General features: G+C 41.8%; 1 protein-coding gene across 2 annotated transcripts; it reads right to left on the reverse strand.

Moving 5' to 3' along the window:
• Window positions 1-389: 389 nt before the first annotated feature.
• cul5a (cullin 5a) lies at window positions 390-15317 on the reverse strand. Of its 2 annotated transcripts, none has more exons than XM_012836212.3 (19): window positions 15024-15317; window positions 13867-13976; window positions 13648-13747; window positions 13282-13458; window positions 12955-13096; window positions 12313-12458; window positions 11923-12003; window positions 11504-11597; window positions 11259-11389; window positions 9464-9571; window positions 8949-9013; window positions 6362-6488; window positions 6115-6246; window positions 5858-5981; window positions 5515-5690; window positions 5172-5333; window positions 4767-4885; window positions 4470-4593; window positions 390-4340 (listed from the first exon to the last, which is right to left on the reverse strand). In XM_012836212.3, exons 1-19 carry the CDS (start codon window positions 15045-15047, stop codon window positions 4146-4148), a joined length of 2337 nt encoding a protein of 778 aa, XP_012691666.1. In that variant the 5' UTR covers window positions 15048-15317; the 3' UTR covers window positions 390-4145. The 2 variants fall into 2 exon arrangements, with proteins under 2 accessions (XP_012691666.1, XP_012691665.1); XM_012836211.3 differs by having other exon boundaries at window positions 6356-6488; window positions 15024-15315.
• Window positions 15318-16251: the final 934 nt, after the last annotated feature.

Below are 16251 nucleotides of genomic sequence, written 5' to 3' on the forward strand. Positions count from 1 at the left end.
TAGGCTATGAATGAATAAACAAAGCCAGGTTATTTAATAAAATAAAAGATATTGATCAAACAAAGTCAGAATAAAGTATTTCTGTTTTTTGTAATGTGTTTGGTATTTGCTATCATTAGCCTACAAATTGAGCTATTGGGGAAATGATTGCGCATGAAACATGAACTTTCAAAAGATATTGTGTACTACTAATGCTTTAATGATATTGAATTGTATCTGTGATTTGAAGACTAAGGTAGGCTACTTAAAAGTAACTTGGCCTGTCTTTTTGTATGTATAAGCTGATACTCACTTGACTTGCCCTTATATGTGGGGCATATGCCAAAAAGTCACAAAGTGCAATAGAAGAAACGAAATCAGCAACAGAAATATCAGATCAGAAGAACAGACTCTTTACAGGACCTTTTTTATTTGCCAGGAAATAAATTATACAACTTAAAAAAGTAACTCATTCAAAAAAATGCAGTACATCAAAGTAGGTCAACCAGACTGCAAAAGAAGAAAAAGAGAAAACATCCATTCAAACACTGTACGGCTTAAGTCCTTGCTGAGTAGTGGCACACATTCAGTTGATAAACGCATATAATGATGAAAGATTTTACTTCAAGTTTTCAGCTCACAAGCTCACAAGGCTACACACTCAGCTTCCCAACCTACATGTCACTATGCTCAGTGGCAGGGACTTCACTCCTGTGGTTTCACCCTAGATCTGATGAAACAGTCATGCCTGCTTGTTTTCATTCCAGTCTTTTAAAGAAATGAAGACCAGATTGAGATTTTCCAAACTGAGGGGGACAACAAAAAAAAAACAAAGACGAATAGTGCCTCTTAACACTTACTGCAGTTCACATGGAATATTTTTTGTATGTCTAAAAATATATCTATTCAATGCATAAATGACAAAACATGACAGCCAAAAGAAAAAAAGAACTTAAATTTAAATATTTAGGCCTAAAATACAATGTAAAAATAGAATGTGATTGATGGTATTAAGAAACACACTCTCACACACACACAGGAGGGGATTCATTATGACCATTATGCTGCCAAATACTAAGGAGCACTGATTTGTTTCTGCTGCCAAAATGAGATGCACCTGGGAATCAAATTGAAGTTATCCAGAGGAAACAGAATCATACTGAGAAACATGTGGTGCTTGTTCATTATCTGACAGGGGGGGGGAGGGGGCAGTTTGAGATGACACTGAGTTTGAGATGACACTGGGTTGACCAAGAGGCAGAGTAAACATTATGGTGCACAGATAGTTTGGGAAGTTACAAGAATGCATGAAGAGTGCATCAAGATCTGATGGGTTTGAGGCTTAGTCTCAACCTCAAAGAGAAACGAATGGAGAAACGCATGTCGTTTGTTTCTGTCGTTAAAAAGGAAGTGCTAAATTGCTTTTAAACCTACAGTAATGAATATTTGTTTAAAATATATATATATTTTAAAATGTTGCTGTTAATCTATGCTTCTTGATTCTGTGTTTCGGGTATTCATGGTGTGTTTTGATTTGCAAAGGCTCACAAAATGTGCAAAAAACCCTCTGTACCAGAAACAAGAAGCACAGAATACACATGTATGCACATAGAGAAACCATCTTTTAATCATTCCTGCAGAATTACATGACTGTAGGCTCACACCATTTCCATTCCTTGACTGCAAAATGCACTGCACCTATGAAGAAGGGAACAGGACTGTTTAATGACTGCAACTTGTAACAGCAATGGAACTTGAGTCTGAAGTTATTTGTCATTCCATTGTCAGCACAGAAATACAGTTGTGTTTAACTTCATACTGTCCATATGTGTTATTAATTCACCAATCATGGTTATAAATATAATGCAAAGCAGACTAAGCTTTTGGGGGCTAAAATGTAAAAAAAAAATGTAATGAATGTGCTGAATCACAAAAAACTGCTGCAAATCGTACAGGAAATCGTAACTGTATATAGGGACGTTTTATTCCCCATACACGGAATAATAAAAATTGAAGTGAACAAAAAACAGAACAAAAGCTGGTGAACTTCTGCATTGATATTTTATGACAATTATAACAAAAGGTTGTCATCTTTTTTTTCTTCTCACTGACACACAGAACATGTCACTTTTGTTATCATTGAGACAAAAAAACTCTGCGAAATGCAAGAGCTAGTGTTCACTATGCAACCTTCCCAACCTTTTTCATTGAAACAAATTCAAAGTTATTATGTACAACCCTAAGAGGCAACATGTAGTAAAAGGCTACACTCATTCTTTATCAAACATTCAATCACACATAGATTCTGGCATAAATAATAAATAAATAACCAGGAGAGAATCTCTTTTAGATCTGGGACATGGAACATTGGTGGATAACAATGGCTACTTCCTCCTTAAATGATTGCAGCTTGACTGAGATGAGTTACAAATGACACGATGAATAAGGAAACATCTAAAAAATGTGTCATGAAGTGACTAAGATTAGTAAAAGCTGGCATAGGCCATCCTTCACGTGATCTGTAGAAATGGTGTGACTGCGCAGAACTTTACTTTTGGCAATGTGTGATCACACAAGGACATAAACCGCTGACAAGAGAATCTCCACATTGCTCATCAAAGTGATAGGCAGTAACTTTTCCAAACTCCATGCACCATCTCCGATACATCTGCCATTAGGTTCAGAAGTGCTTTCTTTTCCTTTTGCTAACCACGTCAAGAGGGACACACTCTCGTACCAAGGTCAGATGTAATCCTTGTGTTATTATTAAGCATTTCTGTGACGCAGTTGTCACTTACACTCAGTGCCACCCCAAACCTCAGTTCTATTCGTAATTTTGTATTTTCTAAATGCAAAATTCAAAAGTTGTAACAAACATTTAATCAAGCAAATGACCTGCGCCTCACTTCTCAGTTGCTATGCAACACAGGCAGAATTGGCAATACACTTGGTTTTACATTGGGTCTGAGATGAGGACTCAATTTGCACACCACACACTCTGGAAAGTGACAGCTGGGAGGAGTACATGTAACCATTTCAGAAAAATGACTACCTTTGTTTCACCTAAAATGAGAGTTAAAACTGTAAATATACCATGATAAAGTTATGTCTGACCGTGACATTGGTTTGTATCCAAATGACAGTGAATGGCTAGTTCACACTCAAACAAACAAAACTTATCCATGTGGAAACAGGGTTTTCTCTGTTTGATGAATTAGGTGCTATTGGGCAGCAGATCTCCAATGATGATGTAAAGCACTTCACACCCACAGCTGTCCAATCAAGCGTTGGCAAGAACCAAACCAAAAAAAAATAAAAAATAACCCAAACAAACAAACCAAACAAAATCTTGCAGAAAAAAAGCAAAGGATGAAACCGACAAACAAACAAACCAAAGAAAGCCATGCAGACATACTGTGAGCAAGTGAAAAGTGCTGATGCTTTCATCTTAGTCGTTTTCTGTATGCTTTTCTTTTTATTTCCTGGGGAACAGAGTGACGTCAGAGGCTGTTATGGGGTGCTCTTCTCTGTGACATCGTCAGTGGGTGGGGTGGCTACGCTTCTTCTTCAGTGCCGCTTTGTGTTGGGATGTGTGCTGGGACAGGTGCCGGTGTGGCCGGTGGCTGGGGAGAGACGGCCAGGTGGGTGGAGCGATGGGGGTGGGGGGATGTATGGGGACGGGGCGTTTGTCCAAAAAACAGCACGGACAAGTCCTGCAATGAACGGAAAGGGCTCCCATGGGACAGCATGCTGAAGAAGATGTAGACACACAAACGGCAAACCGTCCACCATGCATCCTGTTTACCGATTGGCAAAAACAAAAATGAACAATAATAATAATAATAATAATAATAATTCTTTTTATCACTTGTGTTTCTTTTTTTCGCTAAACATTTATCCCCTGGTTCATTTTTCTTGCTAAAATGTAACATAAGGCAGGGATTGTTTTGTTGTTGTTTTTTTCCACTGGCTATAATGAATTGTAACTGTTGATCTTAAAACCAGCCCGTTTTGGGTGCAGACGAGGGAGCCAGCAGTTAGTACAGGGTCCAGAAGGCATCCCACTCCTACTGCAAACGAACCCCCCACCGGCAACATCCTCCTCCACATCATCATCATCATCATCGTTGTCAATCTCCTCCTTAGTGTCTGCTGATACGGCTCCGCTACGCCATGTAGATGAAGGTGTTAATGTCTGTCTCGTCCCGCTTGATGTACTTGTGTTCGATGAGCCACTCGATCTGCTCTTTGATCATCTTCTTCTGCGGCAGGAACATGTTCTTCAGGATCTCCACCAGCTCTGTTTGCAGCTGCGCGTTGGTGATCTTCTTGCGCATCTTCATAATCTGGATAATGGCTTCCTGTTAACCACAGGGACGAGAGGGAAAGAGGCACTGATGACACAGCAGAACACCCAATGTGTTTCCTAACCATCTGAAATCCGTTTGAAAGGCCAAACCTTGTTAATACCTCCATCTCGATTTGCTTACCTGCGTCCTTAATATTCTCAGCTGGACGATGCCTTCATTCTCCTCTTCTCTCATCCGCTCTGTGGTCAGCTGGAGACGACCGATCAGGTTGATTTTGCCCCTCTTTTGGACCTTTGAGTTTTTTCTGCAGGATGACAGACTTCAGCTGTAACACTAAATCACACTAAATTCTCACATGGCAACAAAAGTACAGACTGAACAGAAAGACTTATTTCCTACTCAGTGAAACAGTAAAAGACTGCTGTTAAAACCACCAAATAAAACCAACTGTTTGACCAGAGTAAAGTGAATGCCTACATCAAGGAGAACTCTTGGTTGACGAAAAATAGCGTGCTGTCAGTGAAGTCTTTGGGTGAGCCAACTTGAGGTTCGTAGGACAGGACTTGACGTTTCAGCTTTGGGAAGGCAACAAGAGACTGCAAAGACAGATGAGCAGAGTGAGGAAAAACAACAGGGGCTCAAAAATGGTTAGTCAGCATAAGTTGGTGTAACTAAACTGCTGTAACTTAGGTATGTTTGCACCATCTTAAGAAGATATACAGTCAAGACATATAAAAAATTGAAAATGACCTGTAATTTTTCTTGATTTATTTCAAATCAACTCAGCTAGTCTGCAGCAGAACCTAGGAATATGACCCTAAACTCCTGGGGTCATCTTGCATCTTTTCTGAGGCTTTTCCTGATGACCCTGCTACTTCTTACCCATAGTGTCCGCCTAAGCTCTGCATCCGGCAGCTCTGTGGCCAGTTTCAGGTTCTCAAAGCTGATCCTTTCTCTGGGTCTTTGGTTCCAGGCAAAGAGAACAGCCAACTGGAAAGTCGTCACCTCCAGGTCGTACTGCCCCACTTCATTCTTGAACGTGATCTGATGGGTTGAGACAATCATGAATTATACTACTATGCAATTCTTTTAGATCAGTCACAGACCCCACATACCAATCAACACACTCACACTGATTGGCATAATAATTTGGTTGGTCAGCAGCTAATGTTCCTCAGTTGGCATTCATTCATTCTTAACAGCCAGTTGGAGCGGGAATACTTACAATCCCATTAGACATGAGGTGATGCCAGTGGAGCTTCCTGCCACTGTGGTTCTTCTTGTAGAACTCCTCCACCTCTGGGATTAGATCCTCCAGCTCTGTTGGCAGGGACACAAACACCTTCTCCGAGCTTCGTGACCACGCACCCGCGTTCAGGATCTTGATGTTCACAGAGTCCGCTACCAATCAGATGAGAAAACCACTTTGATACAAGAGCCACTACTAAGTGTGAAAATCAACATGTCAAAATGTTCTTCTAAGCAATGAAAATGATAACAAAATGGTGTTGTTCTGAAAAGTTCAAAACTGACAAACAGTACTTCAGTGGCTACTGATGTGGTCTCACCTGGTAATGCTAATTTGTTGTGTTTATGCACCTCCTTGAAGACTTGGTTGAGATCCTCTGAGACTTTTATGTCCTGGAACATTCTGGCAAGCTTGTTCACATAATCTGCAGGCATACCTACTTCCTGTAGACAGAGAGAAAAAAAGTGGGTGATGTTTTAAACCCCATTAGCCTTACAAAAAGTACAGCCAGCGTGCTAACAGGCAGCTACTTAATCCGACACAGCCTAACTCTGCCCTCTCCCAACCCACACTCACCCTGAGCCACTCCACCATGTTCTCCTCTATCTCACTATCTGCCGAAATGTCCAGGATGAGACGCCTTGTCAAATGGGCTTTATGATACCGCATGAAGACATCCTTATTCTGGACGTACTTCAACACCAATAGCTACAATATGGGAAAACAACAATGATGGTTAATACATATTTTTTTTACTAATATTTGACACTGAATATCATAAGACAAGGACAAATAAAATGCAGACCCAAGGTCTTACCACTTCCTTTAGTTTTAATTCTATCTCCTCTGACGTGAGCTTCTTGCTGAGCGGAGTCTTCCTTAGCAGCATGTCACAGTAGTTGGCCAGCAGCTCTGGACACTTGGACTCTGGCTGTGTTTTCAAGCCCACCCTGCAAAAATAGAAGCACACACTCATATCACCCATGGATATACATAGGGAACCTGCACATTATATGACAGGAGGAGTTCAGTACAGTAAAAGTATGAGTCAGTGTTTATCGCTGCTTGTAGAACGCCAACAAAGAAACAACTTTTCCTCTCTGGTTTCTTCTGCTCTTCCACCTTTATCCACTTTCTCCTCACTAGGTGTCGATGATGCCACAGAATCACTCTGCTCCACTCTGAGCTCATGCTTGGATACTTTGTGTCCACTTTCCACCAGACCTGCTCGTTCTACCCAGTCTCATTCGTGGCTGAGTGATACCCTCCGAACGCAGCGCTCCAATCTCAGAGCGGCTGAGAGAAAGTGGCACAAATCTGCAGCACTGGACGATCTTGCAAGCTACCAGACACTGCTGGCCTCCTTCTCATCCAGCATCACTGCTGCTAAGAAGACTTTTTTCAACGACAAGATCAACGGTGCAACTGACGCTCGGAAACTATTCTCCACCTTCAAAACTCTGCTCTACCCTCCTCCTCCTCCCCCAGCTACTAACCTCACTGCTGATAACTTTGCTTCCTTTTTCACAGAGAAAGTGGCAGCCATCGGGAAACAGTTCGACCAACTGTCTCCCCCCCTAAGGGCGCAACCGTCAATGGCTCATAATTTCCTTCTTTCACCCCTCTCAGCGAGAGTGAGGTCTCCAAAATCCTAACAGGTAGCCGTCCAACTACATGCCCGCTGGACCCCATCCCATCCAATATCCTTCAAGCCATATCGCCTGCCGTCTTACCGGCAATAACACAGGTGATTAATGCTTCATTTAATTCTGGAACATTCCCTTCTTCATTTAAAGTGGCTCGGGTAACACCGCTGCTCAAGAAGCCGTCTCTCGATCCCACTCAGGTGGGAAACTATCGACCGGTCTCACTTCTCACGCTCCTATCAAAAACCATTGAGAGGGCAGCTTCCAAACAGGTCACAGAGTTCCTAGCAAGGAACAATCTCCTCGATCCAAACCAGTCTGGATTCAAAAGTGGTCACTCCACCGAAACAGCCCTGTTGTCTGTGACGGAGGCCTTGAAAACAGCTAGAGCAGCAGCTCAATCCTCAGCTCTCGTCCTGCTTGATTTATCAGCTGCGTTTGATACAGTCAACCACCGCATCCTTCTGTCCATACTGTCAAGTATGGGCATTTCTGGCAAGGCGCACTCCTGGTTTGAATCGTACCTCACTGGGCGCTCGTTCAATGTGTCATGGCAAGGTCAGCTGTCTGTACCTCACCACCTTACCACAGGGGTGCCCCAAGGCTCGGTGATGGGACCACTTCTCTTTGCCATTTACACCACTTCGCTGGGCCCTATCATCCGCTCGCATGGTTTTTCCTATCATTGCTATGCCGATGATACTCAACTGTTTCTGTCTTTCCCTCCTGAGGACACCACTGTCTCGGCGCGGATCTCGGACTGTCTTGCTGATATATCCACATGGATGAAAAACCACCACCTTCAGCTGAACCTGGCCAAAACGGAACTGATGGTCTTTCCAGCCAAACAGGCCATCCACCACAACATCAGCATCAATATTGACTCCTTGTCTCTTGTTCCATCCAAAACAGCAAGAAACCTCGGGGTCATTATTGATGACCAACTGACTTTCACGGACCACATTGCCTCTGTCTCTAGGTCCTGCCGCTTTGCGCTATTCAACATCCGCAAAATCAGGCCGTACCTAACCCAGTATGCCACCCAGCTGCTGGTGCAAACCTTGGTGAATTCACGCCTTGATTACTGCAACGCCCTCCTAACGGGCCTGCCGGCTTGCGTGGTGAAACCACTACAAATGATCCAGAACACGGCGGCGCGTCTGGTGTTCAACCAACCGAAGAGGGCACACGTCACCCCGCTACTCATTGACCTCCACTGGCTCCCTGTAGCTGCTCGCATTAAGTTCAAGTCACTTATGCTTGCCTACAAAGTGCTTGATGGTTCTGCTCCCACCTACCTAAATGCTCTTGTAAGGGCAAATGTTACACCCAGGATGCTGCGCTCTTCTAGTGAGCGTCGTTTGGCACTGCCGTCTGTGCAAGCACGGCAGTCCAGACTATTCTCATTTGTAGTTCCACGTTGGTGGAATGAGCTGCCCAGCACTACCAGAGCAGGGGCGTCCCTCTCTACCTTTAAGAAGCTTTTGAAGACCCAACTCTTCAGAGAGCACTTCCCGTCCTAACTGGCACTTCGACTAGTGCGTAACTTGCAATTACAGCAGTTACACTTCTGCACTCTTTCTTTCTTTTTATTTCATTTTGTTATATTTCTAATGTAAAGTAGTATTTATTTATTGTTACACCAGGTTCTATTGCTCGTAGCTTGAATATTCTCTCCCTTGTACGTCGCTTTGGACAAAAGCGTCTGCTAAATGACTAAATGTAAATGTAACAATGAAATTTGGCTCATCTAAAGTGACTCACCCCTTCTGTTTCGTTGGCAGTTCCAGCTTAAATATTGTGGCGTCATTCACAACAGCTTTGTATGCCTGAAAGGTGTAGAGAGGTATAGAGAGGAATTTGCCATGAATTGTGGATCAAACGATTTATTTCATTCGATAATATTGGACCCAATGCAATGGGAAGGATCATTTTGAATGAATAGCATATTAAATGCATCACTTTCTTTGTAATGTATACATACTGTATACATAATGTATGCAGTGTCATTGAGAAAATCTCAGTTCTTTAAATTGATGTTTGTACTACTGCCTGTTGATTTGAGAGGTTCTAGGTATTGTAAAGCAAGTTTAAAGATTGAGTAGAAATGAGATATTTACGATTGTATCACAAATCAAGAATTGTAATTCAAACCAAATCTTTGAATTCATAATGTTATTTAGATGTTCTATAACCTTGTGACTCAAATGGTATACATTTGTCTCTAAGACAAAAACTGACAGTGAAATGGATGACTGCCACGAGAGCTTCAAACTTACCTTGTCTCTGGCTGTCAGAAACCTCGGGTCATCCTGAAACGCCTCCTTCACAAGTTTGCTGAAGCGGTTAAAGAGAGTGAGAAGCTGCTCCACATACTTCTCCGAGTCCTGGTAATGGCAATCACATGAACAATGACATAATTAAAGAAATTGCCACATAATGGCATAACTGGCATGTTTATATAAAGGTTGTTTACATAGAGGTAATTCTGGTTGAATCTTTTGTTCATACTTACCCAGACTTGCACCATACTTTACAAAACAAGAAATAAATTAGTTCAGTCAGGAAACTTTAAGTAGCACTGCTGATTGGTCTTCCGGCGTTTGAGCCAATCAGCTTCCAACCACCAGCGCAACTTTGTTTCATTTCCGTAACTCTAAGTTACAGCAGCTGTTCCGCGAGGTGAAAGATTTTTTCATGCTCCCTCCTCCTCCGTAGCACCACATGTCTAGATCGGCCTAAGCTAGGGTGCCTTTGCACGCATGGCTTTATGTTGTCTTCATTCTCGAACGCAGTTAAGAAGAATTTAAGAGGGAATTTCTTCTGAACTCCACTTATGATGTTTTTCGGCATTCATGAAAGTTCTCTCATCTGGAATTCTTCATAAGAAGTTCGGAAGGCGAAATAGCAGTCGCAAGTCGCCCAGAGTTTTCTTAAATGCAATTCCTCAAAAAAAAAACACCAGATGCCCCACAGGGCCGTTCCGTGTTAGAAGGGTTAAGGGCTGAATTTGTGAAAAATCGTTGGTGATTAAGTTCACATCAACTCTACAAACATCCTCGGATTTAAATAATTATAATAATAATAAATACGAGAATATTTGTGCCATTTAGTCATTTTAGCAGACGCTTTTATCCAAAGCGACTTACATATGTGCGACTTACAATGTATACACATTTTACATTTACACTGATGACACACTGCACATCAGGAGCAATTAGGGTTCAGTGTCTTGCTCAAGGACGCTTCGACAGGGAATCGAACTAGCAACCTTCTGATTACTAAACGACTTCTCTACCTCCTGTACCACTGTCATTAACAATTACGTTTCACATTTAAAGTCATGATTCTACCAGGCATCGTGATGTCATAAAATAAATAAAAGCACTACACGAACACTTGTAAGTGAATAAATAAATAAGCAATCAATCTATAACCATAGTGAAATAGAATGGACACATCTACATTCTGCAACAGTACCTCCACCTCTGCACCGGTGAAGTTAGGTCTGCGTTTACTCGACCGGTGCTCGCTTTCCGCTTTGACATGACTCGCTTTCGAGTTGCTTTCGCGTGGATTCGGTCGATTCTGACTGCACACCCCACTATGGTTGCGTGCGAGTATAAGGAGATGGCGGGACGTGTATGTATGCAAATCCAGGTGCACGAGAACGCGCTTTCAATTTAAGAATCCTCATTCGGGGAGCACAGCTGACAACACTTTGGCTGCGTAAGAACACATTTTCAGGCGTTCATGAATCAGGCAGACGTCTTTTCTTACGTTGGTCTTCCGAAGTCCGTAAGAAAACATGTTCGAGAATGAGGCCCATTGTTCTTAAGCAGCAGCAATTGCCACTAGGTTGGCAGTAGCTGCATTTAACAGCCGCAGAAGCAGCTTCAGGAGATATAGTCTGACAAGACCAAACATACTACCATGTCCTTTAGATAAATAAAGGCTTATAAACATATTCTGAGAGTTTCCTGACTGAACCAACTCTAAACCAGTACCTGGTTAAGAGGGTATTCATCTTACAGGTCTATTAAATGTTGTGCAGTAAACAGTGTGCATACTCACAGTAGTGATTGTCTCAGCCGCAGCTACCATATCTGCAAGTCCAGCATTGACGATGTGCTCCTCTAGGTCCTTGAGCATGGGTTCGATTCCACTGGGGACTTTGTCCATGAGCGAGAACATCAGGTGCAACTCTGAAGATAATTTAAAAAAAAAACAAGCTCTTCAGATGCACAGTGTTACTGGTAACAGCGAATGTGATTATAGAAAGTACTGAAGTTCACACAGTCCAGTGCGGCCTCACTCACTGTCAGTTTCATTGCGTTTAATCATGCCAGGACATTCTGCCAGAATGGTTTCTTTGAAGGACGTCACAAGAGCATTCACACAACATTCCATAAGCTGCAAGAGAGACATTACACCATTAAAGTTTGTGTATTCTGACACCAAGACAATATTTATCCATTGCTACTTCTGTTAACCCTAGATAACAAAACCAGTTGTCCATTAGGTATTAGTTCATACAATGAACACTTCAATAATAAACAGAAAGAGTAAAGCAACATACATTTTGAGGGTGATTCTACACAGATGCCTTTAAAATCATCTTATGGAATTGAAAATCAATTGGGACATTTGGGATTATCCTATTTGAAACTTGTGCGATAACAGAGAGAACAGTTAACTCTCAATTTGACATTTTACACCAAAGTAGATTGACACTCACTGCTTGGACAGAGTTACATTCACGCCGCGTCTCCAAATAACGAAGGGCACGTTTCTCCTCTTCCCTCAGTTTAGCATCTGCCTGTAAAACAATGAACACAACACAATTTAGGTTTGGTTACAAAACCACAATGCAAGATAGGCCTCACTGCTGAAGTGCTTGTCTATAAACACGATAGACTTCCAATACCACATTCACACTCATACCCACAAACACACCAAGCATAGCCAAAAAAACTAAATCACTCAGTTTTATAGGAGATTTTATCTGCCCTAACAGCATTTCACTCTAGACCAGATTATTTATTTGAAGTTGAATCTAATCTAATCTAAAACCACACAATATAGGCATCACTAAAACCCCTGGCTGCCTGAAACAATTGATGCCTACATATTTCATGTAGTTCTGCACGCCGTTTTGCTGCAGGTAGGAGGGCGCTTGTGTCCTGTAGAATCTCTCAGTGGAGTCCAAGTACGCCTTCTCAAAGTTGTCCCTGTAGATCTGCAGCTTGTCCTCAGGGTTGGAGCATAGGTTCACTAAGGAGAGATGAGGGAACACAGAGAAAACATCCAGTTTATGCCAACATACCTCAGGAAAAAGTCTATGGCATTCAATAATCTTGTGAAAATGGACTATTACGTATATATGTTTGCTTGTGTATTCCTCTTCCCATTACAAGACTGTACTGAATCTGTACTGTACTGAATCTGACTTCAGCTGTGTATTTGGTACAGATCACTTTTTAAGAATCATTGATCACTGTCAATTTAAAGACGGCATCACTGCACCTTCCACTGACTGGAACAAGAGTTCTAAGCTGTAGCCATCAAAACTTGGCTCCTCTACGCCCAATGGGATGTGAAAAATATTTGTGCTCAGACTTTATTACAAAATTACTTATTTAACTGCCCTTCTCCACAACAGTAAGATTTATAGAAATGCATAAGCACAATCACTCAATAGTGAAATGTACAGAGAAAATATATCAGTAATGCTCTGTGCCACTGAAACTGGATGGTTAGCCAAACTCACCATATGACTCCCGCACCCCGATGACCAGCTGCGAATCGAAGGCCTCCCCAAGCCTCTCTGCATGGACCAGCTTCATGGCACTGTCCTGCAGGCGGTTCTTGATGTTCGAGAAGATGGATTCATTCCAGGTGTCCAGCATGAGCTTGGGACAAGACCAGACAAGATTCAGATTCTAACTAACGGACTACAAAAATTACAGTAAAATTATTAAAACCTACTTAACCATGCTTATGGCATTAAGCTCATCTCCCTCCTTTGTTCAGTGCAACCCCGCATCTCTCTTCAATCCCCTTCATTTTTGCCCTCACATCCCACTCCACTCCTCACCTTCCTCACTATACTGTCCTCCACATTAGATTTCTTGTTGCTGCCTTGTTTGCCCATCAGAGTGATCTCCAGCTGGCAAAAAGGCTTGGGCAAGATGTCACACTGCGTGAAGAACTTCCTCCACTCCACAATGTAGGCCTTGAGGAGAGCAGTGTCATCCTGATGGCTGAGCACTCGCTAGACATTCGGCAGGGAAGAGGGCAAAGATGGCATTAGTTAAATGCATTTATACATCTACTTGTACTTGAGGGCAATGCTACAAAATCAGGAAACCAAATCAAACAGGAGACGGATAAACAGACATATAGAATCTTTCACACGCTGGGCCACAAATGGACTTCACCCACTGCAACCCATTTAACTCACAGCCTGAGCTTGCTTGATAAAATCTAAGATGTCCTCCTTCAGTGCCTGGTGGATCTTTGCAGGACCTTTATCATCCCACAGGCAGACTGCATGGACATCTCTGTGAGAGGGACAAAGTGACAGGAGTCAGGAATCTCATGCACCAGAAAATACTAACGATTATTGTTTTATAGCACAAAGTTTCAAGCATGAAAATTAACATATTTATCTTGGCCTTACGAGAACAGGTCGAACCACTGCTGCTTGGTCACAGACTCTTGACGAAGCAGCTTCAGGACAATTGGCCGCATCAAATCCCATTTGTCCTCGAACTGGAGGGACCCTTTGTTCTGGGGGTAAAATGGACACATGACTTGGGTTTATAAGCTAAGCATTCCATAAAACTTTACACAGGCCTTGCTCAATCATAAAATCAAGTAAACACAGCCATCTCCACTTTTTGTTTAGAAACATTGCTTAACATTAAAAGCTGAAATTTCCCAATGGGAGAACTGATTTTTTAGTAGTGGAAATTTAGACGGCTGTCAAAATTATACAACAAAATCTATGGGAAACTGTCTGACAGATGATACTTTATTCTGATTCAATCAAGTTCCGTAGTCGTACATTCGTTTTTGATGGCATCGCAGTACATTTGTTACACGACTTACACTAGGTGTTGAGGGAATAACGAACATTCAAAAGTAACCAGAGTTCATTTTTGTTAAGTGAAATTATGGTATTAATTAACTATTTGAGCAGCACAGTGTAGACAAAATCAACTGAACATGCAGGCAACAGTTTTCCTTTAAAACAGCCTGGAGTGTTGACAATCGATGTTTGATACCTCGGCAGGGAAAATGATTCCAGCCTGGCAATAGCGAATTACGTATCACGAAAACGTTTACATACAATATAAATCCCGAAAATGAACTGAGTTATAGCTGCGACTCCAGCATTAGCTAGCTAAGTGTTGCATTTATAAACTCTGAGGTGGTTATGAAATGGTATTGGAAAAGGACGACAATGTTTTTCAAATAATGCTACATGTTGCAGTTGTTAACATGGTTCATTCCCACTGTGTTAGTCTTGCTGATTATGTATTGGTAGACTAACGTTATTCCAAGCTAAATTGCTAGCTAAATAGCTAGCTATGCCTGACGAACGAGCTAGCCAGCAAATGTTGGCTTTCGGCAAGACCTTGTTAGCCAGCTAGCAGGCTAAGAGCTTTATGTTTTACTGGCTGAACAGCAGCCAAAGAAACAGAATATGTCGTCTCTCGCGTGCTTTGCGTGATAAAAATTAAACACTCTTAATTTGCAGCTATACTACTTGGCATACTAAGCCGGTACCTAAAAACAAAAATATTGGGAACATTGAATTGAAGTGCCTCCTACCTTTAACAAATTAGACGTCGCCATATTTCCTCAACTTATCCCCTCGTTCAATCTCGCGAGCTTTGCTTAGGTAACGTTATGCTGTCAGATTGTGCTGTCATGTAAATGCATCGAGGCTGCTTAGGTTTCTTATACTTTACAACTGAATTGAAAAGCCAAGGCCTCTATGCATCCATGTGTACTGACTGTGCATTTTTAAAACGTCTGTGAGAATATAACTGAGCTATTTATTTTCTCCTTTCAGTTTCTGCAGTTAAGTAAAGCATAGCAAAGCAAAACATAGATCATTTGACTGGCCAAGTGCTAAACTTAGATTCAAATGCGATGAGTTCCACAAAAGGGGGCGTCACATGTCAAGGATACGGGAAAGCCTGCAATGGACCCTGTGGCCCGCCTCACACTCCTCAAGAGAGCATAATTCCGTTTACGAGGTAACCCCCTTTAGGAAGCATAAAGAAACAAACACGAGTATATTCAGAGTGACAGAAAAGTCTCTTCTCCCTATTCGTCAAAGACTAGAACACAGGGCAAATTTCCAGACCATCCATGGAGTCTCTAGCGCCACCAAAAGGTCAGAACCGTTTACTCTCACTGGAGTTCAGTAATCTGTGTAGCAACTGTATTAAATCTCCATTAATCCTGAATAATTCAATTAATTTGTCAGCCGTGATTAATCTAAACTTTGAATAGGCTGCTGCACACAACATACTGTAAACTGTGTGTTGCTGTTAGTAAGTGTTATTAAGTAGGCTACAGCTATTCACATTTCATGTAGATTGCTGGTTGCATTTGTCGACATTTAAAATGTACACTTACATGGATGTTACATTTAAACATTGGTAATTCGAAGTCTGACCATAAATTATGAGGGAGAGCTCTTAAAAACACTACTATTACAGACTTATCATACAGCTTCTTAGAATGCTGCAGGCAGTCCCATTGAATGGAATAGGCCATCCCAGATGCGCGTAGAGACTGGCTCTGGCTCTGGGACAATGTTCTTCTGATTCACAAATTCACTAAAGGAAAACAAGTTTTTTTTATTAATAAGGATGTACAATGACAAGCGAACATTTATAGAAACCTGTAGGCTATAGAACTTGCCATCCCTATGGCATCGATGTCTTGCCTTTTCTGTTCATCTTCAATGCTCAATTCAGTTCTTACTCACATGAGGTTCACAACTGATGTCACTGAACGACTCAAAGTGCAGTCATTTACAAAAATG

Source organism: Clupea harengus, chromosome 9, assembly GCF_900700415.2.
Source record: "Clupea harengus chromosome 9, Ch_v2.0.2, whole genome shotgun sequence".
Taxonomy (NCBI): Eukaryota; Metazoa; Chordata; class Actinopteri; order Clupeiformes; family Clupeidae; genus Clupea; species Clupea harengus.